Here is a 26795-nt window from a genome sequence, read left to right as displayed (position 1 = left end):
CTATGGTATGCTGATTATCCAGGCCAGGCTGACGAGCGGCCAGCATTTGGATCCTCCTGCATGGTGGGGCACAACTGCTGTCCCAAACGAAGCTGCTCTTCGTCCCTTTTGCACATCAACATTCTCCTGACGGTCAAGCTCGCTCGTCGCTTTTTCGATCTTGATGATGGCGATCGTCGAGGGCTTGTGGCGGACAGCGCTGGCGTTGATGAGCGCCTATGTCACCGTGGTGAGTATCGTCCATCAATAGCACCGATCTCCAAGCCGGCACTGATGACCGTCACAGACAGTGGTGGAAGTCTTCACGAATCCTCTTCGTAGCATACCAGGGCCATGGTACTCTCTATGGACGGACATTGTGCTCAAGTATTACATTCTTCGAGGACAAAAAGCCCGCTATGTACAGGCGTTGCATCAACGATATGGTGCGTACGAACCAAGTTCAAGACTTTCCGGGGGGCGTCCTGTGAAGCTTAGGACGCCACTACCCTCCATAATATCGAGGCCCAAATCGACAGCTGCCTCAACGGCGGCTCGGCATTTCGCCTGCAGAGAAGAGAACTCTGGAGTCGCATCGACTGACCTTGCCCTACCGAACAGGCCCAGTAGTGCGCATGAGCCCCGAGCAGGCCGACATTTGTGATCTTGCAGCGCTGTCCCAGATTGGGCGGGCTGAGTTCCACAAGACAGCGTACTACAAGACAATGACCATTGATGAGGACAACGTCTTCAACACGGGCGATCCGGCCTTGCACCGGCGGCAGAGGCGCCTGCTGTCCGCGCCGCTGAGCGAGAGCGGGCTTAAGAGCGTCGTCAATCTCGTCGACGAGAAGGTCAAGCTCGCGATGCAGAGAATCGACGAGGAGATGACGACTGGGCGCGGAGATGGCGCGGCGGACGTGATGAAGTGGACCGGCTTCATGGCAACCGATACCATTGCCGAGTTGACGTTTGGGGAGTCGTTTCAGATGCTCGAGGAGGGAAGGGTGAGTGCTTGTCCATTGGCATCGGTCAGGTTGCATCCATCACTTGCAGACTGACCGCTAACCGTTACGAAAAGAAACACCAGTACTTTCGTGACATGGAGAGCGCAGCTCCCGTTCTAGCCCTGCGCGCCTTGTTCCCGTTCTTCCGCAAGATGATGAGCCTGGGCGTCCCAGTTCCGGGCGCCAACAAGGCGATGCTCATGATGCAGCGACTGCGGGCCGGCGCCGAGGACCGACTGGAACGGCACCGCCATCGCGTCGAGGAGGAGGAGGCTAGAGGCGCCCCAGTACCAACCCCGACACTATTCACGAAGCTGCATGACGCAACAGGCGGCGAGAAGGGCCTCACACAGGAAGAGATTCTGAGCAATGCCCAGCTATACCTCGTGGCGGGGAGCGACACGACGTCCAACGTCCTGACATATGTCATTTGGAACCTATGCAAGCGACCCGAGGTCAAGGAGAAGCTACTCGCCGAGCTACGCAGTCTGCCTGGCACGCAGGTCACTGCCGGCGGAGCGGAGATCCAGGTCGACTACCAAGAGCTCCGCTCGGCAGCATACCTCAACGCCGTCATCGACGAGACGCTACGCCTGTACCCGTCCATTCCCGCCCCGCTGCCCAGGCATGTCCCGCCCGAGGGCATGGCGCTTGCAGGACACTGGTTCCCCGGCGGGACTGTGGTGTCGACGCAGGCGTGGTCCTTCCACATGGACGAAAGCATATTTCCGCAGCCGGACAAGTTTGATCCGGAACGATGGGAGAAGCCGACCAAGGAGATGCGCGAGGGGTTTGTGCCGTTCGGGTCGGGCGTTCGCAGTAAGTTGTCCCCCTTGTCCAGTATACACAGCGCACGTAGGTCGATGTGGTGCGGGCGGTTTCCCGGGCAATGGGTATTTTCACTCAGAGGCTGAAGGCCTGTTCGGCATTCATCTGAATCCATTCAGCCTTTTTCTTTTCCTCCCACGCTTTACACATCAGTCTGAAAAAGGGAAGAGCTCGGATGGTTCGCTGACTCCTTTATTTTCAGTCTGCCTCGGCTTACACCTCGCGATGATGGAGCTCCGCCTCGCCACCGCGCGCTTCTTTCTCAAGTACCCAGATGCGAAGGTGTCCGACGCTGACGGCATGTCCGATGCGGACATGGAGCAGATTGCGTTCTTCATGGCATTTCCAAAGGGGAAGCGGTGCTTGATCCAGGGACGGTGATTGTTGGCACCCGTGTGATGTTTGAAAGAACCGACAGGCTGGTGGAGTAGTCCATGGCTTGGTTGGGATAGTTCTAGGTGCATTGAGAACTTGGTTGAGGCGAGATTCTCCTACTCTAGAGACTGTTCACGTGGGAAATAAGAGGTGCTTAACTGGCGGGAGCTCCTTTGGAGATGTGGAAGTAGCCCGCAGCGGCGAATATACTGTAAGCAATAAAATATCAGCTTTGCGATATATACTCGAAGCATCCGAGTCTAATTCCCCTGCTCTGAGCGGCCGTTCTGCCAATTACTTGATCTCTTTTCCTCGGGAGAACTCCTTTGTCACTCATGCCCCTTTCGCCAAAAGAAGAATGCTATATAGATGGCCTAGACGCCAGTAATTCCTTTGCCATATCCCGCAGCTTGTACTTCTGGATCTTCCCGCTTGCCGTCTTCGGGTACTCGTCTGTCCAGAAGATGTGCTTGGGCGCAAGATGGCCAGACAGATTCCGCGCGACCCAGTCGCGGACAGACTGTCTCGTCAGCACCTTGCTGTCCGTGCTTCCGCTTTCCCCTGCCATGCCCGCCTCCGCCTCCTCGGAATTGCTGTCGTTGTTCTTGGTGGTGGTGGTGGTGTCTTGCTTGCCGCCGCACACGGCGTCCTCGTCCTCCTCTGCCGTTGTTCTTGTCGTGACCCCTCGACACGGCACGATGAACGCGGCCACGGCCTCCCCGTGCCGCTCGTCGGGCACGCCTACGACGCTGACCTCCTGCACGAGGGGGTGCTGGAAGAGACAGTTCTCGACCTCGAGCGGGTGGATGTTCTCGCCGCCGCGGATGATGAGGTCCTTGATGCGGCCCGTGATGCTGACGAACCCGTCCTCGTCCATGACGGCCTCGTCGCCAGAGTACATCCACACCTTGCCCTCCCTGCCTTCGCCCGCGCCGGAGCCGTCGGTATCCGGGTCCGGATCGGCGATCCGGTCGATCCTCGTGCGCTCCGGGTCGTCAAAGTACCCCTCCATGACCAGGTATCCGGCCACCGCGAGCTCTCCGCGCTCGCCCAGGGGCACGATCTCGGTCCGGTCGTGCGGCGAGACGATCTTGACGGACGTGTGCGGCATCGCGCGGCCCACGCTGCCCGTGCGCTTGTCCAGGGGGTCCCGGGGACCCGTCATGCAGCTCACGGGGCTGGTCTCGGTCATGCCGTAGCAGATGACGAGCTCGTGGAGCGAGAGCTTGTCGAAGAGCCGGCGCATGAGCGACTCGGGCACCGACGAACCCGCCGCGATGCCCTTGCGGAGGTTGGCGAACCCGCGTGGCTGCCGCCCGTCGCTGCCGCCCGGCATGGTCGCGGCAAAGGCCGGGTTCGCGAGGAGCTCGAGCTCCGAGATGAACATTGTCGCGACGCCGTAGAGCCCGCTGGCCTGGTGCTCGGCGACCATGCGCAGCGAGGCCGCCGGGTCGAAGGCCGGGGAGCCGAAGAGGATGGCTGCCCCCGTGGTGGCAGTGGCCTGGAGGCCCAGGACGCACCCGAAGCAGTGGAACAGGGGAGGGGGGCAGACGATCTTGTCCGACGGGTCCAGGCCCATCCGGTCGGCGATCAGGCGGCCGTTGTTGAGGATGTTTGTGTGGCTCAGCATGGCGGCCTTCGGGAGTGACGTGGTGCCGGACGTGAACTGGATGTTTATGGTTTCGTGTGGTTGGAGGGGCGAGTCTGGGACGAGACTGCGTTGTTGGGATAAGCTCGAGCTCGAGGAATAGGACGAGGAGGAAGGGGAGCCCAAGAGGGTGTCGTATGGTGTCAGGCAGCGGAACTCCTCGAGGGGGAATATGGCTTCTGGATGTGATGGGCGGTTGTCGAGTATCACAATGGTCTTCAAGGAAGGGACATTGGGGGGTTCCAGTTTCGACCCTTTGAGGTTTGGCACTAGAGCAGTCAGCAGGTCGAGGTTGCTGCGTCCTCGGCACGGCTTGTAGGCCAGATCGGTCACTGCGCCAATGATGAGGATCTCGGCGCGGAGGTGGGCGAGGGCGGCTGTGAGCTGCTGCGCGTTGAAGCTCGGGTTCAACGGCACGAGAATGGCACCGAGCTTGAAGACGGCATAGGACAAGGCGACGTTCTCGCACACGTTGCCGAGGCTCACTGCCACGCGGTCGCCCTTTTTGACTCCAAGGGACCTCAGAGAATGGGCGAGCGTGTCTGATAGCGAATGGAGGGCACTATAGGTCAAGGTCGTTGTCTGTGGCTTCGAGTAGGTCCCAAGAGGCTCGTGGATCGGAGCCCTGGCAATGACTGCTGGCCGGTCGCCATGCTGGGAGACGATCGAGGCAAAATGCTCTGGAATGGTCTGTGTGAGCAGAGGCGGCTGAACGAACATGATAGTGTCAGTGCATATGCTAAAGAGGCGAGCTCATCTCAGAGGAGGCTGAAGCTGTACTGACATCGCTTGGGCCTTCCACCAAGCTCAACCGGAAAGTGGTGATGGTGGCAGCCTGACACAATGCTGGTCGTCTGGGACCAGGTCCACGCCGCAGCACTCGTGAGCAGCCTATGGAGAGAATGTGCTGGCCATGGCAGCCCCGTGAGGCCACGGCTCTGGCAAACTGGTGCATCGCCGTTATTCGGCTAAGGGGGCCCAGAGCTGGTGAGGATTACCCCCGGATGACGCTACCAGGGCTACTTCGACACTTGGGCGGAAAGAAGTGCAAAGAGTGAGTACCCCGACCTCGACTGGTTGCCACGTGGTGATGCCCTTCGTTTTGTACAGGAGACGACGTGTAACTGGCTAGACGTCGAGGCGGGTTATCTAGCCGAGGCGACATGTTCCTGGGAAGGGCCATTCTGCCTCCCCCAACCAGCAGCGCCTCAAGCGAGCTGACTCGCCGGCCTTGGGCCATTCTGGCTGCGACCAGCAGCAGCAACGGGCGCTGGATTGGAGCTGGACTGGAGCGGCCCCTGCAGATCAAGCCGGCACGGGATGCGGGGTGTGCGGGGAAATATTGTGGAGACACACCGTCCGTCCTCTGTAGCCTCTTGCGTGGTTGGTCTCCCCAGACAACGAAACCACATCTGCCAATTTTCACCGGCGTAATGAAAATGCCAGCACGAGGCTATTGGAATGATATACGTGACTGCCAGGTATTTCGCATGGAACTCATGTGTATCGTGTGCTTTCGCCTTGTGCGTCACGTGCCAAGGGCGTTGGGTGCCAAGCACAGCAAACACTACAAAGGACGTCCACCAGACTGGAGCATGAGATATTAAGCAGGACATCTCTACATGAGCAAAGCCTTGAATGTACATGGCGTCATGTGATTCCCACTGCTTGGTGAGGGAGTAGCATTACCGCACACAACGTCAATCTCGACGCCTGGCGTAGATAGATTTCGGACAGTTAGACCGACCCGGCGTGTCCGAAAATCTGCAGGTGTGACTTTGATGGGTTCGGCTCGCGTTGTCGCGGTATGGCACCGAAGTCCTACAGTCCAACCAAACGGTCTGGCAGGTTGGACAGATCACTTCCTGTGCCTGACGACCTTGGAGGGACATGATTGACGTCGTCGGGGAACGTGGTGGCTGGGCTTCCTCTTAATCCACCCCGCTATAGGCTTGAACCAAGGTCAGGCCAGCAGTGGGAACGGGGATTAACCCGGCAGAAGGGTGGACTGGCAAAACCTGATGGCGGGATTCTGATCGTACAGAGTAGAGGACCGTCCTTTTGGTGAGTTCTCGATCAGTACATAGCAGGTCTGCGCATCAGCTCTCGTGCCTTGGAGCTCGCTTCTGCAATGTACATGCTGAAACGCAGCCTGGGTGAGACATTTGCGCTGGCAAGGGGGGGTGTCTGTCGCCCAGCCTGGAGTCTGTCTCGTGTGTCTGTCGGCGTGCAAGACCTGCCTGGCAGGTGGTGTTGCAGGCCAGACTGGTGCCGACGCTCCATTACGTCAGGCTGCGTGCCCCTCCTGCGTCCGAGGGCCTAGGCTGGAGGGCTGAGACGCCATGCCACAGTACTCGCTCCAAATACAGCGAAGCCTCGTCCAAGACTCTGGCTGACGGGACGGTCCCTTTGACGGCTTCATAGCCGCCACCAAGGCTTGTCACAGCCATCTCGTGTCTCCAGTCGAGTGAGCCTAGTGTGCTTCCAGAAGTCGTGCCGGTGGAAGCCAGTGATGGACGGACGGGTTTGGGTCTGCCTGGCGGGCTGGTGGATGGGCGGGCGGGTACAGCAGTTCGCGTATCGCAAGCTTGCTTTAAGGTTTCGAGCCCGCCAGGTGGGGGTGGGTGTGGCCGGCATACGGCGCCAGGAACGTGGGCACCTTGGGAAGACAAAGGCGATTGTTCGAAGCCGGTGGAAGACGACTTTGGATGGAGCCCCGCACAAGCTGCCATGCAGCCAAAGCCACCTCGTGGGAATGAATTCCATGTGACGCGAGAGGTGCATGCAGTGCAGGCGGGCTGGGAGATGGCAGAGGATCAGCTGCCTGCGTTGAGCACTTGATTGCAAGCGACGCGCGGTGGGTGCAGGCGGCGGGTGGTGTTCGATGATGACGTCGGTCACGCTGGTGCCCAACCACCAATCAGGCGGGGCCTGCCGTTGCAGCACATGCGCCCTGTCGTCAGGCTGTGCCCACTTGCTGGGACTGCCCGGCCGCCTTGGGCCTCGCTTTCCCTTCCTACCCGCCCGCCCGCCTGTCAGGTCAGGTCAGTCTGTCTGTCTCGTCTCCCGGCCAAGATTCTCGATGCGTGTGCGTGCTGACCAGGAACAGCCTGGTCGACCCTACCCGCCCGCCTGCCCGCCTGCCTGCCTTGCCTGCCTTGCCTGCCCTGCCCACGCGCCGCAACCTCTGCTCATTCTTCTCCCGCCCGCTTCCCTCTTTTGCAAAAGACCACAACTCCTGCGGCTGTCCTTCTCCTCTTACACAACCTCTCCATTCTTGTCTTCTTGTATTCTCGAGCCTTTGTTCTTGATACATTCCCGCGAACGCCCAAGCTACTGTGCGCCAGCCCCTTAGCATCGCGGCTGTCACCCGCTTGTTTGGACCTGCCGCAGATCCCGCAGTTTACCCCGCCAACAGTTGCTCACTCAAAGTCATCACAATCCCGTCGAGCCGTTTCTGCTCAAACTCAACCAGCCAGACACCACTTGGAGAACCACTCGCCGCGCTCTTCCCCCACTTGCGCGCGCTCAGATTGCTCAGTACAAGACACCTTGGCTCTGCCCTCTCCACCATGTCGTCCTACCGAGGAAGTGGTCGTAGCGACTATGATGAAGTCTACGAGCGCAGGACCGCTCGCCGCAGCCCCCCCAGGAGGGCGCCTGTCCGCGAGTATGAAGACGTCGACGTTCGCGTCCGCGAGAGAGATCGTTCCAGAGAGCGTGTAGACCGCACTCCTGCTTTTCTCCGGGAGGACGCCCGCCGCACCGACGCTGGTGCCCTCGTGCTCCGTGCTCGCGAGGTCGAGACCATCGACCGCCGCCGCGTACCCTCTCCCAGCCCCCCTCCCACAGTGCGATCCCGCAGCATCCGTCCTCGCTACGTTCAGCGCTCGCCCTCTCCAAGCGTTCATGTCGATGTTGACACACGCGTCATCGAGAGGCGGCGGCCTCGCTCCCCAACCCCGGAGCGTGAGCGTGAGGTTGATGTCGACCTCCGCATCGTCCACCGCGAGAAGGAGCGTGCGCCAACTCCAGAGCCCCCGCCGCCTCCGCCAGAGCCTCCAGTCATCCGAGGTCCCACTATTGAGAGAGAAGTTATTACGCACTACCGCGACATTGACCATGGTACGTAGTCGCGCCAGGCCACGAAACATGACAAGTTATTCTAATAAGAGGTTCTGCAGGTGTGATCCGTGTGCGACAGCCGTCACCATCACCGCCCCCGCGGCCAGCCCGTGTCACTAAGCACGAGACAGATATTGACATCAACATCTCTCGCCATGACACAGACGTGGAAATTCAGAAGCGCGCGCGCTCCCGGTCTCGGCCACGGCCCAGGTTCTACGATGATGAGGACATTCACATTGACATTGATCGCAACCGCATCCACATAGATGAGCACTCCCACGAGACACGACGACGGGCACTCTCTGAGGTGCGCAGACCACCTTACGAGGATGAGGCGAATTACATCACGAGCAAGATCGATTCGCGCGGCCGTATGGGTGAGGCGTGGCACGGGGCCACCAAGGACTGGACGATTGTGGATGTGCCACCCGGAACGGAACGGGTGCAGATGGACGGTGTCGGCGGTGGCGGCGCGGAAGTGACATGGCAACGCTACAACGGCGTCCGCCGCGCAAAGTTCATCCCTGAGCGCGATGGCACGGTGGTGTCCTCGAATTCGATCATTGAGCGCGGCCGCGATCTCGATCACCACCACCACCACGATCACGAACTGAGCGTGGATGTTCACATTAACAAAAACCACAGCCATGAGAGGTCCAGGTCTCGTGCTCCCGAGGTGGTCGAAGAGATTCGCGACAGGCGCATCTCCATCCGCGACGGCAAGTCCAAGAAGGACAGTGACATGTGGACCGAGATCACCAAGGATCTGGTTGTCCGTGAAGCCATCGAGAAGCGTGGATACGCATACGAGGAGACCGAGTTCTTCTTCTACGTCATGCAGTACTTGGCCTATGTAAGTACTTCACGAGCACAAGCCCGCGCGAAGTCGTCCTCGCAGTGCTGACTATTGCTTTTAGGAGGACGTCCTCGAGCTCGTTGAGATGTCTGACAGAATCCGACGGAGACGCCGCGAGAAGGAGCGATATGTGGACTGGGAGCGGGATGCCTTCCGCGACGACTGGGAACGGAAGAGCCGGCACTACCACTCGCACACCTATGGCGGGGCCCGGTCGTCGCACTGGGACAAGTACGATACCGAGCGTCTCCGCGAGCATGACGTCACGTACGAGCGGTTGCGATACTAAGTGATCCGAGTGACATTTCTCTGGGCGCGACCCCAGACGAGGGGAATAGTGGCGAGCAAAGTCACGATACGATTTAATGAACAATTTGCATTTACGGCATATATAGAGAGGCTCACGGGTATGGGAAGATTGTAGCAGGTTTTGCTCTAGGACCCCCGAACTGGAAGGGGAAACGGGGAGAGAGCGGCGACCAGCCGAGAATAGGCGCCTGGCTCGGTTGGAATTCTCACTTCTGGATGGGATGAAGAACCATGGTGCTTCCTGTATTTTCGTCTTGGGTGGTTCCAGCAGTTTACGAATTTACGATGTCAAAAATGAAAACTTTTGTCTCTGAGTGTCACAATGGTGGCCACTTGAAAGTGCCTCCCCTGTGAAATGGCGTGAGCATTCATTTGGCCAAAGTGTGCTGCCCCTTTCACCACAGAATCCACATCGCTAAGGTTCCTATGAGCACATTGTCGGGAAGTGGTCCGCAAAGGTAAATTGCTTTGCAGTATTAGCGAAGCGAGGTTATGAAGCGGTGAGGGCGAGTCATTAAGTCTCATGATGTGTGAATAATGTGGAGAGAGAAAGAGTACGGAGACACTAGCTGGCTAGCCTTTGCTGACTGAGGAACAAGAGTAGTCTGGTAGTAACATATGAAGCACTCCACCAAAATTCCAACTCGAGAAAGTTAAAGGGAAGAGGGGCAAACAGACCGGATCGAACGCACGAGAGGCATGTAGAGACTATCGAGGAGCCCTTTTTTCTAATAAATAAATAAAAAAGGAAGGAAGAAAGAACGAAAGCAAGAAGGGGAAACGGGGCGGGAGGCGCTGCAGGAGAGCCCTGAGAAGGAGACGAGCGAAAATGACCGTGAAAGGGGGGCTGAAAAAGGGAGGCAGAAGAAACCAAAAAGATGGAATCCAATCCAGACCGAACAGATGTGTAACCGAGTGTGCGAGGCTTTCGCGAGATGGTGCCTTTACCAATACAGGTCGACAATAGGTGCCGTCGCGCACGAATGAGTGGTGGGATTTATTATGAGCGGATAATAATAACAAAAAAAAGAATTCCATGATGGTCGTCTGTTGGTAATCGGGATACATACGAGATCATGTTCATTAGGCCAACGTGATCGATTTGTGGGCAAAGGACAAACTCGCTCATATGAGAAGAGAGGGGGCAAAAACCGCAACTGCTCTCGCAAGGATGTCATGGATCAGAGGCATGGATTATAGGGCGGACGTTGACCTCGAATCCGCGGCTGTGCCAAGTCTATCCAGCGTGCTCTCTCTCTCTCTCTCTCTCTCTCATTTTTTTATTTCCCGGACGGGTCAAATATCGACATGACCGCAGCGGATACATGAGCACGCTTGTCTCAACACTTTTGGCCTAAGCGGTGCTGCACAGACGCTAGGATTCGTGAACTCGTGGGGATTTGATACTGGCCAGGGTTGAGACTTGTTAAAGACGACAGGATCTCGATTGACATATCTCAAAGGCAATTCCTGTATGTATGTAGATCGGGAGCACCAGTATGGACTTGGCTGACCGAGACTTGTGGTTTTTTTACCGGACCAGGCTTTCCGACCCGAGGTGCCCATGGCGAATCGGGTTTATTCAATTCTCGCACCGCCACACTTTTGTAAGAGGTGCCAAGTCTGAGGAAGGTCTGTGCTGGATGTTTGGATGTGGTCGCGTGGGATTGCGGCGGTGAGGTAACCGCGCAGGCTGGCAAGGGTGGGTGGTTGATGATGTCAATGGATGCGGCTGACGAGAGTGGCATGCAGCGGAGGGGGACAACCACTCCGCGCCTCCCCTTTTTGGACATGTGGCTAATTTTCTGTTGAGCACATTTCGCAATGACAGATAGAGAATTTTGTTTTGTGCTGAAATCAGCTCAGAAGGCTGGTTAGTGATATCGTCAGGCGGGCAGCAGTCTGGTTTAGCAGACGACGCGGACAGGTCAGCGATTCAGATTTCCATGTTGCCGACAGACAGACGGAAGCCAGCAAGCATCGAGATGACCTCGGTGGGACCCCTGTTAAGCTTGTCAGCCAAGCATTCTGGCGACGTCAAGGACCGTGTCTTAATTAAGTCTGCATTGACATGAGAACGGCGTGCCAACACCAGCAAAGGCTGGAGTGGAGGACCCTGCCTGCTTCTCCAGGGTCCCTTCCAGCACCAGGCAGGACCCATCCCACGTCACTTCGGCGCCGCGCAATTGGCCGAGACGGGCTTCAGGGTCTCGAGGGCTGCGTCCATGCTACGTCATCCCACGCACCACTTGCACCCCCCTGCAGCACTTGCTTGCTCTGCCTGCCTGTCTGTCGCAACACGCCGCACAACACACCACCAACAACACCAACACCACCACCACCACCGAAGATCGCAGCCGTTGTTGGACAGCTTCAGAAAACCGGTTTGGCAGGCAACACCCCGTCATCGCCGTGGCACAGACACAGACAGACAGCATGGAGTTGCCCTCTGTCGCAGATGGTGCTGTAAGCCATACACAGCTGTCCTGGATATATAACCTCGACAAGCATCATGCCGTGTATTCCGTCTGAACCCAGCATTTCCAACAAGCATCTCCAGCAGAAACAACCTTAAACTCGTGCCAAAGCAAAAAGCTTGGCTCCTTTATTCTCAACCTCCATCCATAACTCCACATTTTTACACATACAACTACCCACCCACCAGTCAACATGCCTCTCTTTGGTAGCCGCAAGGAAGCTCCCCCTCCGGAGCCCATCCCCGAGAAGCACCACTCGGGCCTCTTTGGCAGCCGCCGCCGCTCCGTATCTCCTGTCTCCTCGCACCGCACCTCGTCGTCGACCTTCCGCACCTCGACCAGCTCGAACCGCCACTCGGGCGACCTCGCCTCCAGCCACCGCTCATCGGGCTCCGTCCTCCACCGCTTCGGCACCCGCCATGGCGACATCGACCCTTCCATCAGCCAGGCCCGTGACCGCGTCATCAACGCCGAGCGGGCAGAGAAGGAGGCCGACCGCGCCCTCGAGGCCGCCCGCCTCCAGGTCCGCGACGCCCGCACCCACGTCAAGAACCTCGAGCACGAGGCTGCCGAGGAGAGCCGCCGCGCAAAGGTCAAGCAGTACCACGCAAAGGAGATGTCCAAGCGCGGGAAGCACCTTGGCCGTAAGTCTTTGATCCCCTTTTCTCCAAACATGGCAAGGAAAAAAAGTAATGTGTGCTGACTTGTAATTGCTTAGGTCACGGCTTGTAAGCCTGTTCTTGTATGACATTGCAGGCAAAGGTTCCGCTTTTGTCCAAGGGTAGAATGCCGGGGACCATTCTGAGAATCTGTAAAGATATCCTTTTGTATTTTTTGGGTTCATGAGCGAAGCGTTTCTGTTTTACACACGATGAAATGAAATACAAAACATCATTGCCTCTACATATCTCGGTGTCTCTGGGTGTATTCCAAGGTAGCCTCGTGTGGTCCCATTGTCCTGCTATACATACCCTAAACTACCTTTAGGTAGACACCTGCTCCGTGAAGAGTGGCTTGTCACGGCGACTGCAATGTAACTGTGATGTACCCCATCCACCACGCTGGAGACCACGGTCAATGGCTTGGCGCACAGCCTCCATCCCAAGAGCCCAGAACAGGGGGGGCTCCGGTCCGGCAGCCGCAGTGAGAGGCTCTGAAACGCCTAGGCCGCCACCCGTTTCCTGTCTGCAACGGCTAGCAGACTAAAATCTGTAGGCTTTGGGATGGCACCTGCAACCCTAAACTCTGGGGGAGGTGGACGAGACCACAGCTTTTGGCGTGTCTCTCTGGCCACATCTGCTTCGGAGAAGACGTGGCCTGTGATTATTGATACGGGAGTCTGGCTGTTCCTGGATGAAGGAAATTGCATGTCGCCAGGATCGCCTTCGGAACGGGTGCAGCTGCTGGACTCTACAGTACTATGCGTGGTTACTGCCTGCAGCAGTGGTACGTCATCCCTTGCAAGAGCCACAGTGAGCGGCCAGACCACACACCAAGACTCCAAGAGGCTTGTCTTCTTGGAATACGTTTCGGAGACCCTTCCACCTCGATACGAGAAGCCGGCCGGTTGGTGATTCTCGGACCGCAGCGGGTCCAGCCGGGACACGCGGCCCCTTTGGCTATGGGCCAGTTCGCCTTGCGTCCTACCATATAATAGTGCTCAGCTGGGTGTATTAGGGACGGGGCACACATAGCACTTGGCTAGAGAGTCCTCGAAACACTGCCAAGGGCCACCTGTGGTTGTATGCACTACTTTCTGTCCTCCCGTCTTCTTTTTTTTTTTTTTTTTCACGCAGCGCATATGTACACGGCGAGCACGGACACATATACAATGGTTGCGCGTGGCCGGCTTTAGCGCGAGACCACGGCATGCCATTGACACGAATGCAGCGGCAGGCTCATCCATCCCAGTCTCTCTCGTAAGCCTGCTGGGACATGAGCATGGCCCGGGCACTGCCTGAGCGCTGAGGTGTGCTGCTTGCGTGTCAAGTGAGTGGCCCCCTGTTGTCGTGCTCATTCCAGCCAGCTCCCCACGCGTGCCCCCCGAAGTGGTGGCCCAGTAACTTTATCTGGCCAACACCCCAGTCTGCCAGGTGTGGTTACGTTGCCTGCATGTCCACAACACCTCATAATCCCAGATCGCCTGTGTGTGTCCTCAACTTTTTTTCTTCTCGACATTCTTTTCTCCCTCGGCAGCCTCGCCCCTGCCTGTTTTCATGCCGTGCAATTGAGGCCACACCCTCTTCTTCTTCCTCCGAGGATCACTCCTGCCAACGAATAGCGACGACGGCGACGGAACCACCAGCACTGCTTGGCTGCAGCTGCTCGAGCGCCCCCTTTCGCGATCCATAGCTTCGCCTCCCACAACGCAACACGCAGAGGCGAACCCCGACTGCTGGGCTTTCGCCAGCCGACTCGGCGCCATGTCGTCGTCCTTTAAGCGCGCGGTCATCTTTGCCGCATTTCTCCTCACAGCCTTCTACTTCCTCCACACGTCACATTCCTCCGCAAAGGGCGTCGTGCCTCCGACAAGACCGCAATACGCCGATAAGGACAATGCCGGCAAAGACACAGCTGCCTCCTCCTCCTCCTCTACCTCTTCGAAAAACCCGGCCACGGGCCACGACACTCCGACCGTCCAAAAGGTCATCCAGGACATGTCCAAGATGACCACCTACGAGAAGCTCGCCTACCAGTACCCCTACGACGTCGAGACCAAGTTCCCAGCCTTCATCTGGCAGACGTGGAAGACGACCCCGGCCGACGGCAAGTTCGACTTCCGCGACCAAGAGGCAAGCTGGACGGAGCTCCACCCGGGCTTCATCCACGAGGTCATCACCGACCAGGTCGCCGTGCACCTCCTGCGGCTGCTCTACGCATCCGTCCCCGAGGTCCTCGAGGCGTACCACGCGCTGCCCCAACCCGTGCTCAAGGCCGACTTCTTCCGCTACCTGATCTTGTTCGCCCGCGGTGGCATCTACTCGGACATTGACACGTACGCGATACAGAGCGCGCTGAGCTGGATCCCGCCCACCGTCCCCCAGACCAGCATCGGCCTCATCGTCGGCATCGAGGCCGACCCCGACCGGCCGGACTGGGCAGACTGGTACAGCCGGCGCATCCAGTTCTGCCAGTGGACCATCCAGGCGAAGCCGGGCCACCCGGTGCTGCGGGACATCATCGCCCGGATCACCAAGGAGACCCTGAAGCGCAAAAAGGAAGGCGGCCCGTTCATCTCCAAGGACAAGAGCGTCGTCGAGTTCACGGGCCCCGCGATCTGGACAGACGTGATCTTCGATTACTTCAACGACCCCAAGTTCTTTGACAAGTCGAGCTCCAAGGGAGACATCACCTACAAGCACTTCACGGGGATGACCACGTCCAAGAAGGTCGGCGATGTCGTGGTGCTGCCGATCACGAGCTTCTCGCCGGGCGTGCAGCAGATGGGCGCCAAGGAGTACGACGATCCGATGGCGTTTGTTAAGCACGACTTTGAGGGTAAGTCCATTTATTCTTTGAGAAGCCTGCAGGGTTAGTGGAGGTGGCCACGAGAGTAGAACTAACTTGTGCGTAATAGGAACATGGAAACCCGAGAGCGAGCGGCACATCGGTGAGAAGAAAGAAGAAGACGAGAAGGATGCAGGCAAGAAGGACGGAGGCAAAAAGGCTTAAGCCAGTCCAACAAGAGTCACCAGCATGATATTCTGGCAGAACTGGGGGTTTCTCTAGAGACCTTGACTGACCCAGAAAACGGCCGGCATGTCGTCGTTTTTGGCTCAAACCACGGCACGGCATTTTCCAGCTCGCGAGGCATGTACACATGCGTCGCCACCCGCACGCGCGCGCGCCATGGAGCTTCCATTACGCCCAAAGCTGTGGTCCCCTGGAGGGGCGAGAACCCCTGGTGGCGCCTCGCATCGTGTTCTCCAGGGAGTGAGCATACACACGAACAGCCACACGCTGCAAGCGTCATCAGTGCGTGCGTGCTTGCTGCCGGACGAGAGCGTCATACCTCTAGAAGGTATCAACGAGCGTCTCATGTTTTTTCAATGATGACCCTGCATGATAAAGTTCTATTTTCGAACATGAGCATAATATCCCTCAGCCTTGGGGGACAAAAGGGAGCCAGGCGTCATTTGACTTTTGGGACACGAAGGGAAAAAAACGAGAAAGACAAAAGCAAAAGACAAGGGTTAGAAAAGTGTTAGGCTTCATCCGGGATAGGGACGCAACCCCTTTCCGGGACTAGAAATAAGAGAATCAACCTCCCAGGTGAAATCGTTTCAGCGATTGGGTTTTACAATTACAATTACAACCCCCCCCCCCCCTGTTGTTACCATTCGCCCTTCGCCCAGTCTAGTCTCCTATTCTGTTTTTGTGACTCGCCGCCCCTGCGTCGGGCAAGGAGCGGAGCAGCAGCAGCAACCGATACAGCGACGATGGAACTGTAAAGGTACACACGCGCGCACGCACACACGCACTGGGTTACTTGCTTGCTTTGGCGCACTAGCCACATGATCACTTTCCTCAGCTCGAAGGGGGTGAGAGGGAGGGTCTTTAAGAAAAGGAGGGGGGGAGGACCACGCCGTCTTGTTGTTTATTCTTGCAATTTCGCCTGACTTACTTGCACTCTCTCTTTGTCAATAAGTAGTACTAACGACTTCAGGAGGAAGGAGTTCTACATATTTTTTTCTTGAACGGAGGAGGAGGAGGAAGAGGAGGTTGCTGCGTGTGCCGCGGCGCCATTCTCGTTTATTGTGTTGGAACAAAACTCTTGATATTAATCCGGGCGCGTTCCTTTTTTGGCACCCTGCTTTTTCTCACCAGAGGGACACGCATACTGCTGCTGCAGCTGCTCGACCACCGCAGCAGCCGTTGCTCGGAGAAAACAGAATGAAAAGAAAAGATAAGGGAAGAAGAAGAGATCCAGTTAGGGAATTACATTTGTTTACAAGTTTGCTTGAGAAAACGCTGTGTGCGCAGTGCTATGCTATCTGCCGTCATGTATAGAATACACAGCCCCCCGTGAATTGGTTTTCTTTTCCTTTTTGTCTTGGTTTTAAAATATAAATTCGAGGATTCTCCTCTTAAAATTGTATGAAATTGGTTGCGAGATTTCCCAACCCCCCCGCGCGCGAGATACACACGCTTTTCTTTCTTCCCTTGCGCGCACCCGCGGCCTTGGGGGGGAGTGAGTGTGAGACTGCCGGAAACCAGAAACGTCGTCTACGGAGCCTCCTTGTAGTGCCCCTCGCCAATCATCTCGGCCCGCCTCGACTGGTCTGGCAGCTCGTACATCTGGTTCGAGTTGTATTGCTGATGCTGCGGCGGCGGCTGGTTGTTGTTGTAGTAGTAGTAGCCGCCGTCGCCACCGCTGCCGCCGGCGGTCGTGCCCGTGTGCTCCGAGTGCAGCTCCCCAGGCACCCCGTACGCAGTGCTGGGGGAATCCTGGTACTTGGGCTCGGTGGCAGCGCCGCTGTAGGCCGTGCTGCCTCCCACGGTCGACCCGGCAGCCGCGGCAGCGGCGTCGGCCTCCTGCTGGCGCTTCTGCCGGCGCTTCAGCAGGATGACGGCCACAACGATGCCGACGATTGCGAGGACCGCGAGGGTCACGCCGACGCCGATGCCCGCCTTGGCGCCGGTGCTGAGCTCGGAGCTGTTCTCGCCGGTGCCGGCCTCGGAGCCAGGGTTGTTTGTCGGCGTGTTGGTGGGGGCCGGAGCCGTGGCGTTGTACGAGGGCAGCACGAGGGCGCTCTGCCACTTGCCGCTGTCGCCGTTAGCCTCGATCAGCTTGCCGTTGCTCATGTAGTAGACGCGGAGGCTGTCCGAGTTGAAGTCGTTCGCCACGGCGAGGTAGCCGTCGTCCGACTGCGGCCAGGACGCGTTGTTGCTGGGGCGGTCAAACACCAGCCACTTGTAGTCGAGGTTGCCGATCTGATGGAGCTGCTTGTCGGTGCCGACGTAGAAGACGCTGCGGGTCCAGCTGCTGTCCTCGGCCATGCCCATCGATTTTGGCTTGCCGTCCCACGCAGGTAGCGAGTAGGTGGGGACAAACGTCGCGTTGAGGTGGATGCTGTTTGGGTTTGTGGAGTTGGTGATGATGGTGTTGTTGACGGTTGCGTTCAGAGGAGTGGGAAACGACTCTGGGATAACAGGTCAGAACATCACAGTTCTTGGAGGGGGAAGGGCCCAGAGCTCTGTGCAAGACTTACCAATGTGCCAGGTGTTGTCGCCATAGAACCTGGCCAGGCCCATGTTCTGGCTGTCGCGCGGTACAAGGAGGGTAATGTTTGTATCGGCGGGCGGGTAGATGGAGGCGATGACATTGGCCGAGGACGAGGCATTGTAGGCGACGCCGCCGTACCTCCAGCCGTTGTCGTTGTTGTAGCTCAGGAGCTGGACGGCGCCGTCGAGGCCGTTGTAGAGGACGCGGTAGCCCTCCTTGGCGCCGAGAAGGGCCATGCTGAGATCCGAGTTGTTGGCCGCCTTTGGGGCGCCGCTGGAGATGACATAGTCACCCGTGTTTGACCAATGGCCAGTCCTGTCATCGCACTGGAGCAGCGAGTTGACAATCTCGTTCTTCTGGTTGAAGTAGAAGATGGAGGCCTTTTGGGACAGCCAGCCAGTCAGTCAGTCAGATTCCAATGGGCCTTTTGCTGGATAGAGAGACCTACAACGACGTTCTTCTGGTCCCACCAGCCACCACCGGCGAGAGCGGTGCCATTCTTTGGGGGAAACTTGAGGAGGGGCATGGTGATGGAGGTGTCGTTTGGGAAGATGGGCGTGTTGTGGCTGTTGCAGAGACTGTAGCGGATGCCGGCCGAGGCATCGTCCTGCATCATCAGAGTCGGGCCAAAGTCGTTTGTCCACCAGGCGGCAAGGTGGCCAGCCGAGGCCGTGGCCGCAAAGAGGCCGAGGGACCAGAGCGAGGAAGCACCCATGGTGACGGCGTGTCGGGCTTGTCTGTCCGTCAGATCACCGTGGTCGAGCTCTGGTGTATCTTGGGGGTGCGGCGATGGGTGATTAGTGGTGGTGAAGGACAGACAGACAGAGACAGAGACAGAGACAGAACAAAGGATCGTCGCGTGCAGGCGGGCACGGCCGTTAGAGAAGACATTTTGTCGCTGGCCAGGCGTGACAGGAGGGTCGAATGGGCAATGTTGCTGATCTCAGCCATTGGACTGGGGTCCCCCCTGCCCACCCGCGCGGACTGATGGCAGCGAGCGGGTGTGCTCCATCTCCAGACGCCAGTAATAGTAATCCAGGGTCCGCCACGAGGGCCGCCACTGTTTCGCGTTGGTCCAAGGCCTCAGCTCCCCCACGTCCAAGCCCCAAGCCCCTAAGAGCTCGGATGGGCCCGACCGAGTTGCCTGCCAGCAGCGAGTCAGAAGTCGTCGGTGCTCGTTGGCCCAAAAGATCTGGCAGTTAATTAGCTGGCCCCTGGTGGCGGGCAACCCCTGCCGCCCGGACTCTAGAGCTGCTATCCAGAGACTGGGACAAGAGTGCAGAGTCGTGCTTGCTGACGCCATTCGGGGGCCCCCGTTCGCTTCCCGTTGCGCCTGCCGTTCCTCTGCGCCAGTCACAGCCCGCCAAGCCGGGCCAAGCAGCAACGGCTGTCCTTGCAACGCAGAGCAGGTTCAATGCGTGTCTGTCCAGCTGCCGGCGCCTGCAATTTCCAGCCCGCTGCACCGCAAAGCACAAAACTCCCAATCGAGACAATGTCAGCAACTGGTGGCCTCTCTCTGCATGCCCGCCACCGACGACATCCACCCGTTACACCCCAGCCCAGCCGATCCCTTCCCGCTTCATCTCCCTCCCCTGCTGTCCAGCTCGAGCCCACTCACTCACCCAAGCAGCTGGCTCAACCTCCCTCCATCCCGTCGACCCCGTCCGTCCGCTTTGTGCAATCTTCTGCGAACCCCAAGCTCACAGGCGTTCGCTCCAGCTGATTCCGTGCGCTGGCCACATCTGCTTCAGTGCAACTCCTCGTGGCACCCAACTGACACCACTGTAAGGAGGACACGCACACTTGAGCAGCGACTCCCCTGCCCTACACCTCCCCAAAAGATTGCACCACCAGATCGGGCCCCCCAAGCAACAACAGGCAATTGGTCAGCCCTGCTCGTGTCGTTCCCACTCAATAATAATGCCCTGCCCTGCCTGTCAGCACCAAATGCGCGCCAGCCCAACCATTGGAACACACCCATGCACCACTTTGCATTAGCAGATGCAGTCAGCGAGCATCTTGCCTCCATCTGGCAGCCAGCCCTCCCCCTGGCACGGCATGCTACACAAGCCTTTCTTCCTGGCTCCGGCCCGATCGATGCATCTTGCTTTTCTGGGTCACATCGCCCTTTTTGTCCTGGAGCTCGCTCGCCTCTCGGCCTGAGGGCTACCTGTACGACGATGGCTCTGGGCAGAATAAACCGGACAGGTGCTTGTATTACAGCACGCATCTACATTTGGTCTGGTTTATTCTGTCCACAGCCTCGGCCGTAGCGCACCCGCGTCGTCGTACCCGCCTGCCCTACCACAGTTTCGCCCCGCCACGCGCGTGGCTCAGCGGAGGAGGCAGATCACTAACGAAAGCTCATCTAGCTCTAGCCCTGGGGCGGTGGGCGGCGACAACCGCGCGTGCCTGTGTGCATGTGTGCCTAAGCGCGGGACCTTTTCCGAGTGGAGAAGAAGAGACAAAGAAAGCTTACTTTTAGCTTGGCTAGCCCCGTCTCAATCCTCCCTCTCGCGCAACAATGGGAAATGGTCGATCGTCCGGCGGGCCAGGTTTGGGTGGTTTTTCGTGGATCGGCATTTTCCACAGTTGCGTGCATGCTCGGCGGGAAAAAACACTCTGCATCGGCCACTCTGACATTTTGCTTTCTGCACATACAGTTCCAGGTCCAGGTCCAGATACACTGAAAGACATGCTGTGCACAGAAGAAGTGGGTAGTACAAAACTTCAGGTTCCGAGCATTTCTGAACTAGATATCTGAACGTGTATGGACACAGGACACTGCTACGAACATCCCGGGATCTTCAACTACCTTCCCCCCCGTCGGGCGACTGAACAAGACAAGGCTGTAAAACTGACCGTACCTTGGTAGAAGCTGCACAATCGACCAACCTTCATTCCTGCGTTGTACTGGAGAAATCCCAAGCTTTCCCCTTTAAAAAGGACCAAGACGCCTGGAGAAATACACATTAATCACCCACTCTTCCCAACCTTTCTGTCTGCGTGTGCTTTCAAGCAAGACCACGCTTGACGTCTTTGGCCATGATGCCCATCAGCGACTTCTCCGGCTGCGGGTACGGCGGCCGGCCGCCCAGGATGTCAACCACGTCCTTCATCTCGAGCCAGTGGGCCCCCTTGGGCCGCCTGTTCTTCCAGTCCGTCTCCGTCTCCTCGAGCTGCTGCATGCCGGTGAAGGCGACCGCTGCGCCCTGGATACCAATGACGCTCGCGCTGAGGGGGTCCTCCTTGATCTTCTCGCCGGCCTTGTAGCAGCCCGGGCCGTACTTCTCGAGGTGCTGGATGCACTTGATGGCCAGCCTGACCGCGCGGCACCTGTCCATCGGCGAAGGGACGCCTCCCTGCTGCACGTGGCCGGGGATGCTGTCGCGAGCCTCGAACCTGTCGTGGGCCTCCTCGCGGATAATGTCGGCAATCAGCTTGGCACTGTACACGGCGCTGGCCTTCTCGTTGACCAGCAGCAGGCGGCCCGCACGAGACTGGCCGCGGTCCTTCCGGAAGACGTCCTTCAGGTGCCGGACGTCCGAGTTGAGCATCTCGAGACTGACGCCTTCCTCAGGAATGTAGACGGCGCTGGCGCCGACGCCGAGACCGCTAAGCACGGCAATGTAGCCCGACTTGCCGCCTTGCGTCTCGATGACGAAGACGCGCCGCCGCGTTGCGGAAGCAGACTGCTTGATCTTGTCGCAGTACGAGACCAGCTCGTTGAGGCACGTGTCCGAGCCGAGCGAGTACTCGGTTCCGGGGACGTTATTGGAAATCGTGGCCGGGAGCAGAGTCATGGGGATGCACAGCTCCGGGTACTGCGCTCTGGCCTTACGGAGCTGAGACACCGCGTGGAAGGCCTCGAAACCGCCGACGAGGAAGAGGGCGTCAAACTCGTACTTCTTGACCAGGCTGGCAATCAGCTCCATGCCGGACTCCTCTGGCAGCTCACGGTTCGTTCCGATTTCCGAACCGCCCTTGCTGGCCCAGCCGTCCACCTCGAGCCACTCGAATGGCCTGACCGAGCCCACTGGGGAATCGCCATGGTGGCGGGCGAACCCGGCAAAGCCATTGTGGATGGCGATGGGCTCGTGGCCACGAGAGCGGCAGTAGGCGACACCCGCACGAACCGCTGCGTTCATACCGCCTGCTGGGGCACCAACATTGATGAAACCGATTTTCATTTTCTGTGTCCTGTGTCAGTCTGAAAGTTGCATGCCGCCGTGGTTTCTAGGCACGGCCACTTACCTTGCTAGACTCGACACTAATGTGGTCTCCTGCGCCCATGGCTGTCGTCATCATGTAGGACTGGTACTGGTCCGAGAATTCCGTGTCACGCAGAGACATTGCCTTGGCGAAGTCCTGGGCATCAATTGCCGTGGCCACCTCCTTCGTCTCAATGACGGCGGACATGAGCGGCTTGCGGGCGATCTTGTTCTCGGTGATAGCGATGAAACACGTCTCCGTCTCGGGCGTCGCCTCAAGGACAGCCTTGACTGCTTCGACACCCTGGAGCGTGGCGAGCATTCTGTCGTAGGCAACGGCAGTTCCACCTCGCTGGACATGTCCCAGAGTTGTGATACGCGTGTCCAGCGCCAGCCCGGATTTGTCGGCGAGCAGGTCCTTGATCATGTCTGGTGTGATCTTGCCGCCATGCCGGTCCTTGGCACCCTCGGCAATGATGACGATTGTCTTTCGCTTTCCCCAACCGCGGTGCTATTCCATGACACAACAGTTAGCAGGCCGACTTCGAGTCGTCGTCTTCTTCACAAGCCAGGGTTACTCACCTTCTTGATGATCGCGCACATTTCCTCCCTCCAGTTGTCTTCCCTAGGCTTCTCTGGGATGAAGATGAAATCCGCCCCGGTGGCAACACCAGCCATCAGGGCGAGCCAGCCGCAATGCCTGCCCATCACCTCAATGACGAAGGCACGTGAGTGGGACGAGGCAGTCGCCTCGATGTAGTCTACCATCTCGCAGATACGTGCCAGGGCAGAGTAAGCTCCAATGGTGGCGTCGGTGCCGGAAAGATCGTTGTCGATGGAGCCCACGAGGCCGACAATGTTGAGGTGCTTGTATGGTGCGATCTGGCTCTCCTGGAGCTCCTTTTTCGCGACAAGCTCCTCCAGCAGCGAAGGCCACTCGGCACGGAACCGGTCCGCACCGGTCAGAGAGCCGTCACCGCCGCAGATGATGAGGGCGTCGATGCCGTTGAGGATCATGTTCTTGGCGGCGGTCAGACGGCCGGGGCGTTCGTAGAAGGCCATGCAGCGGGCGGTGCCAATCAGGGTGCCGCCTTCTGACAGGTAGCCACGGACGTCATCCCATTCCATCTTCTTAATCAGGTCTCCTCCACGGACCAGTCCCTCGTAACCCTCGTAGATGCAGAACGCGTCACAGCCCATGTGGATGGCCATGCGGACGACGGCACGCACCACGCCGTTCATGCCGGGGGAGTCACCTCCCGAGGTCATGACGGCAATCTTCTTCTTGGGTGCCGCAGCCATCTTTTGGTTCGGAATCTGCGGCTGTAGCATGCTGTGATGGTCCTGGCTCGACAAAGCTTTTGTTGTGTGCACCTGTGCAGAATTCGTCCAGAGCCGGGCTCCTGTAAAGCAATTGCCTGAAGAGGCTCGGTTCTATCTATGGATGTTCCTTTTCTTAGGGTGTAGGGTTCTCGTCCAGCTTTCCACGTATAAAAAGTGTCGAGGTGGTTGTGGATTTTGTTGAGCTTCGTGGTAGACGACTAGTCAATGCCGATGGAGGGGTCGAGGCTCGCAGACGAATGACCTGTTTCGAGGCTTTGTTATGGGTGTAATGTGTATCGATGCTCAGGTGAACGCTTCGAGGGATGAATTGAAAGTAGACAAAGGAAGAGCTGAGGCTGGTTGCGGCAATTACGGGAATTTGTGAGACCAGCACAGAGACAAGCCGCCGCCGAGAGCTTGATGCATCCCGCCCACCTGGCAACGCGCGCGAGCTCAGAGTTTCTCACCATTGAGCTGTCTGGGCTGCCCTTGCCTAGCGTGCTCGGCCGACGCAAACCCCCACCAAAAGCGCAGTCGGCCCTGTTCGCAGCGGCCTTATCGGCCCATTATCGAGGAGGGGCTGCTGCCGTCATAGCTCGAGCTCCTCCTGCAGGCGCGCGCCCACGCGCTAGGTCCAAATGCCCCGTCACCAGGCCGTCTTTGTGACAGGCCAGTCTTGGGGACCGGCGTCATTCTACTTACGTGCCGGCCCAAATTTTTTCACTCCATCCCACCAAACTGTTCGACGCTGTGATGTGGGGGTTGCGGCTCACGACTCGCCCGCCGCGGCCGGCACTGGTCCATCCTGGCACAATGCGGCACTCCTCAGCAGATCCATCCTTTGAAAATCTCGGCCAGGGTGGATCGGTGAGGTCATTTGGTCATTTGATGAGCGGTCTAGCATTCGTTCTGCCATGGTTCTAGACGACTACAGGAGTTTGACGTCCGGGCGGCACGGTCGCTTCGACGGCACGAGTTTGTCCCTTGCCCCTGTTCGTCAGTGGCATCCCGCTCAACAACGGATACCCCATAGAACCCCGGCCGTGGCATCACCGATCTCGCTAGTGACACGGTGTAAGGCGTACGCCTCATGCCCGAGCACTCCCACTTCAAATTGACCCGAGAACTTGCGTGGTGATACTCAACATACACAATGGCCATGTCGGAGCCGAGCCACTCCTCTCGAGTTCGCTTAGATCGGAACGGACACGGCGGCAAGCATCGTTCGATACTTGCCCGCCAAGGCAACATTGCGAGTTCTTGGCAGACCAGTCCTGAGGCTGCTCTTGCCTCAAGCACTAATAAGACAATCGACAAACTGACGACAAATGGTAAATCGATTGGTGACGCATGCATGCGTGACCAGGGCAGGATAGCAGGGACCAAACGACCAGGACCCTGGATTGTGACAATCAGGAAATCCCATCTCCCGGGCCGATGCCGCAGTGTGGGGCAGCGTCACGGTTCACGCCAGCCAAGTCTTGAAGCAGGCAGGGAGGTCTGCTAGACTCCTCGATAATCTTGTGTACACGTCGCAGCTTTTATGATACGAGGCCTCTACTTGTACTGCTCATCTTTGAAAACGAGAACGACGCCATGAAGCCTTTTACGAGTGGAACTGTACACAACCGAGCTCACCACCTTGGTCCTCTCCAGGGCACCGTTTCAAGCCAAGGCTGGTATCCTCTACCGGTCATGGTGTACAGCTACATATTGTGACTTTTTCGTCAACCAATGCCTAGCCGCTGAGCAACAAGCCTAGCGCCACGACCGAACACTCGTCCTAATCATCAGGGCAGCTAGCCGTGGGGTGATAGCCTTGCTATCCTGAAATGGGGTGCAGCTACGGAGGGGCTTGCAGCCCTGGCGCAGTTGGCTGTAGATAAACTTCTGGGCTGACTTGAACTTGGGATGGAGGGAATAGGCCTAGCTGAATGTCACTCGGGAGCTGGCTTGGCTCGGGGCGATGGGTCCAGTTAGAGCTGGTCAAGGGCTGATGTTAGGTGGAAGGCCTAGCGACCGCTTGCATGCGAGATGTCACAGGTCTTGCTTGGCTGTAATGGGTACGCTAAGTAGCCCGGGTAGTCGCCTGGTTCTCCATCTTGCAAACTTATACCGTTCTTGTGGTGTTTCCGCGGGTTCACTTCCCACTCACCACGTGCGCTGCTAAGAGCCTTGTGCCGCTGTAACTGCCCATTTATTTCGATTGGACCATGTGAGCCATAATTCGCTAGGAGATTTTGATTGCTTTCTACGAGTTCGAAATGTTTCCTGAAAAGCTCGAAATCATATTGCCTTTTATTTTTCATGTCCAAAACAATCACAAAAATCACTCCCAGCCTGCTCGAGCCCTGATGCTCACCAATGACAGGTGAGTATGTTTTTTGGCATTTGGAAAATCTAGCAATTGGTTTCCTATCACTTCAAGTCTTCATACACCACCTATTTCGTCGTGCTGCCATGGGGCCAGGAAGACATTACAGTGCCTACACGGTGTTATTTGCACTATCATTACTGTACATACTCAACTTGCCCCACTGTGCCCACCTGGGTGGCTTCCCAGTTGGAAGCCTCGAAAGGGAACTCTGGGGAAGGTCCGCCAGCACCAGACGCGCCCAAGCCAGGCGCGACGAAAGAAGAAATCATTTCTGAGCCTACAGCGAGGCTGCCTGGGAGCGATGTCATGAGAAAAGTCTGGCCTGTGCCATATTTGATTTGCGCCTTCTGCCACACACCCACGTTCGAACGCCACAGCCTGGGTGCTCCTTCTGTTCACCGAGATGATTCAGCGAGTGCTTACCTCTCGCGACGCCCTTCTCTGCTTGAGCCGCATCGCCACCCCTGCTCATCTAGCGCAACGACATCGTCCATGTTGCGCCTGGTGAGGCCTTGACGCACTTCTTCGCGCATCGCCCAAGATACCTCGACGCCTGGTCTCGGCTACCACAGCCGCTCACTGAAAGTATCTCGCCCTCAACTCGCCAGGCAACCAGGACCTGGCGGACATTCACGCTGCGGCTGCATGCCCTCGCCATCCACGGCACTGTCTCATCCGTCTCACCTCAACTGGTTCCCTCCAGGGTCCACAGCCCAACAGCCAACGAACCACTCGTTTTCGCAGCACCAACACAACATCGCGACCTCGTGATTGCGTCGCACCACAGGGCGCCGTGCGACTAGAAGCCTTCCATAGTGCCGGCTCCTTCCGGTTTGGATTTCCGAGGCAGCGACACTGCCCCACGCACGGCTACGAGCATCGGCTTCTCTCATCTGCCATCTCCTCCCCATGACCAGCCGCCCAGCTGCCTGTCACCGGATGTGAGCCGAGTCTCGGGCTGCACAACCACGCCTGACTGCTGCCTTGGCTGCGTGCCTCCGGCCGCCGGCTGTCGCCTCTCAAAGAGGATGGCTTCCTCATCCGCTAGGGC

At 58.0% G+C, this 26795-nt stretch overlaps 8 protein-coding genes across 8 annotated transcripts; 4 read left to right on the top strand and 4 right to left on the bottom strand.

The window, feature by feature from the left end:
- The first annotated feature begins 81 nt into the window (after positions 1 to 81).
- B0I36DRAFT_313346 (cytochrome P450) lies at positions 82 to 2413 on the top strand. The gene is made up of 5 exons (XM_046152608.1): positions 82 to 229; positions 287 to 425; positions 601 to 986; positions 1061 to 1805; positions 2017 to 2413. Exons 1-5 carry the CDS (start codon positions 164 to 166, stop codon positions 2193 to 2195), a joined length of 1515 nt encoding a protein of 504 aa, XP_046016231.1. The 5' UTR covers positions 82 to 163; the 3' UTR covers positions 2196 to 2413.
- Positions 2414 to 4993, bottom strand: B0I36DRAFT_427830 (uncharacterized protein). Its single transcript, XM_046162435.1, has 2 exons — positions 4622 to 4993; positions 2414 to 4545 (listed from the first exon to the last, which is right to left on the bottom strand). Exons 1-2 carry the CDS (start codon positions 4790 to 4792, stop codon positions 2551 to 2553), a joined length of 2166 nt encoding a protein of 721 aa, XP_046016230.1. The 5' UTR covers positions 4793 to 4993; the 3' UTR covers positions 2414 to 2550.
- Positions 4994 to 7409: 2416 nt separating this feature from the next.
- Positions 7410 to 9110, top strand: B0I36DRAFT_345272 (uncharacterized protein; the record flags this gene model as incomplete). The annotated part of the gene is made up of 3 exons (XM_046156342.1): positions 7410 to 7962; positions 8022 to 8818; positions 8883 to 9110. The coding sequence occupies 3 exons, from the start codon at positions 7410 to 7412 to the stop codon at positions 9108 to 9110; spliced, it is 1578 nt and encodes a 525-aa protein (XP_046016229.1).
- A 2350-nt stretch (positions 9111 to 11460) lies between these two features.
- B0I36DRAFT_313340 (uncharacterized protein) lies at positions 11461 to 12512 on the top strand. Its single transcript, XM_046152607.1, has 2 exons — positions 11461 to 12251; positions 12326 to 12512. The coding sequence occupies exons 1-2, from the start codon at positions 11801 to 11803 to the stop codon at positions 12337 to 12339; spliced, it is 465 nt and encodes a 154-aa protein (XP_046016228.1). The 5' UTR covers positions 11461 to 11800; the 3' UTR covers positions 12340 to 12512.
- Positions 12513 to 14030: 1518 nt separating this feature from the next.
- On the top strand, positions 14031 to 15279 carry B0I36DRAFT_345270 (nucleotide-diphospho-sugar transferase; the record flags this gene model as incomplete). Its single annotated transcript, XM_046156341.1, has 2 exons — positions 14031 to 15105; positions 15185 to 15279. 2 exons carry the CDS (start codon positions 14031 to 14033, stop codon positions 15277 to 15279), a joined length of 1170 nt encoding a protein of 389 aa, XP_046016227.1.
- A 1554-nt stretch (positions 15280 to 16833) lies between these two features.
- Positions 16834 to 18548, bottom strand: B0I36DRAFT_358852 (uncharacterized protein; the record flags this gene model as incomplete). The annotated part of the gene is made up of 3 exons (XM_046158033.1): positions 16834 to 17750; positions 17820 to 18213; positions 18282 to 18548. 3 exons carry the CDS (start codon positions 18546 to 18548, stop codon positions 16834 to 16836), a joined length of 1578 nt encoding a protein of 525 aa, XP_046016226.1.
- Positions 18549 to 20722: 2174 nt separating this feature from the next.
- Positions 20723 to 23510, bottom strand: B0I36DRAFT_61782 (6-phosphofructokinase). Its single transcript, XM_046163101.1, has 3 exons — positions 22627 to 23510; positions 22088 to 22555; positions 20723 to 22026 (listed from the first exon to the last, which is right to left on the bottom strand). The coding sequence occupies exons 1-3, from the start codon at positions 23374 to 23376 to the stop codon at positions 20848 to 20850; spliced, it is 2397 nt and encodes a 798-aa protein (XP_046016225.1). The 5' UTR covers positions 23377 to 23510; the 3' UTR covers positions 20723 to 20847.
- Positions 23511 to 24025: 515 nt separating this feature from the next.
- On the bottom strand, positions 24026 to 24859 carry B0I36DRAFT_313332 (uncharacterized protein). Its single transcript, XM_046152606.1, has one exon. It carries the CDS (start codon positions 24721 to 24723, stop codon positions 24265 to 24267), a length of 459 nt encoding a protein of 152 aa, XP_046016224.1. The 5' UTR covers positions 24724 to 24859; the 3' UTR covers positions 24026 to 24264.
- Positions 24860 to 26795: the final 1936 nt, after the last annotated feature.

The sequence above is a fragment of the Microdochium trichocladiopsis genome (genome assembly GCF_020744255.1).
Source record: "Microdochium trichocladiopsis strain MPI-CAGE-CH-0230 chromosome Unknown B0I36scaffold_2, whole genome shotgun sequence".
NCBI classification, from domain to species: Eukaryota; Fungi; Ascomycota; class Sordariomycetes; order Xylariales; family Microdochiaceae; genus Microdochium; species Microdochium trichocladiopsis.
This window is presented reverse-complemented; position numbering and strand designations above follow the sequence as displayed.

What these genes read in the sequence shown, in the direction of transcription:
- B0I36DRAFT_313346 (XM_046152608.1), top strand. Translation starts at nt 164, where the DNA reads ATGATGGCGATCGTCGAGGGCTTGTGGCGGACAGCGCTGGCGTTGATG. An exon ending in AGATGCTCGAGGAGGGAAGG is followed by an intron (nt 987 to 1,060) that starts GTGAGTGCTTGT and finishes CGTTACGAAAAG; the next exon opens with AAACACCAGTACTTTCGTGA. An exon ending in GTTCGGGTCGGGCGTTCGCA is followed by an intron (nt 1,806 to 2,016) that starts GTAAGTTGTCCC and finishes CTTTATTTTCAG; the next exon opens with TCTGCCTCGGCTTACACCTC.
- B0I36DRAFT_427830 (XM_046162435.1), bottom strand. Translation starts at nt 4,792, where the DNA reads ATGCACCAGTTTGCCAGAGCCGTGGCCTCACGGGGCTGCCATGGCCAG. An exon ending in TGGTGGAAGGCCCAAGCGAT is followed by an intron (nt 4,546 to 4,621) that starts GTCAGTACAGCT and finishes ATGTTCGTTCAG; the next exon opens with CCGCCTCTGCTCACACAGAC.
- B0I36DRAFT_313340 (XM_046152607.1), top strand. Translation starts at nt 11,801, where the DNA reads ATGCCTCTCTTTGGTAGCCGCAAGGAAGCTCCCCCTCCGGAGCCCATC.
- B0I36DRAFT_61782 (XM_046163101.1), bottom strand. Translation starts at nt 23,376, where the DNA reads ATGCTACAGCCGCAGATTCCGAACCAAAAGATGGCTGCGGCACCCAAG. An exon ending in TGTGCGCGATCATCAAGAAG is followed by an intron (nt 22,556 to 22,626) that starts GTGAGTAACCCT and finishes GTCATGGAATAG; the next exon opens with CACCGCGGTTGGGGAAAGCG. An exon ending in TTAGTGTCGAGTCTAGCAAG is followed by an intron (nt 22,027 to 22,087) that starts GTAAGTGGCCGT and finishes CACAGGACACAG; the next exon opens with AAAATGAAAATCGGTTTCAT.
- B0I36DRAFT_313332 (XM_046152606.1), bottom strand. Translation starts at nt 24,723, where the DNA reads ATGCATGCGTCACCAATCGATTTACCATTTGTCGTCAGTTTGTCGATT.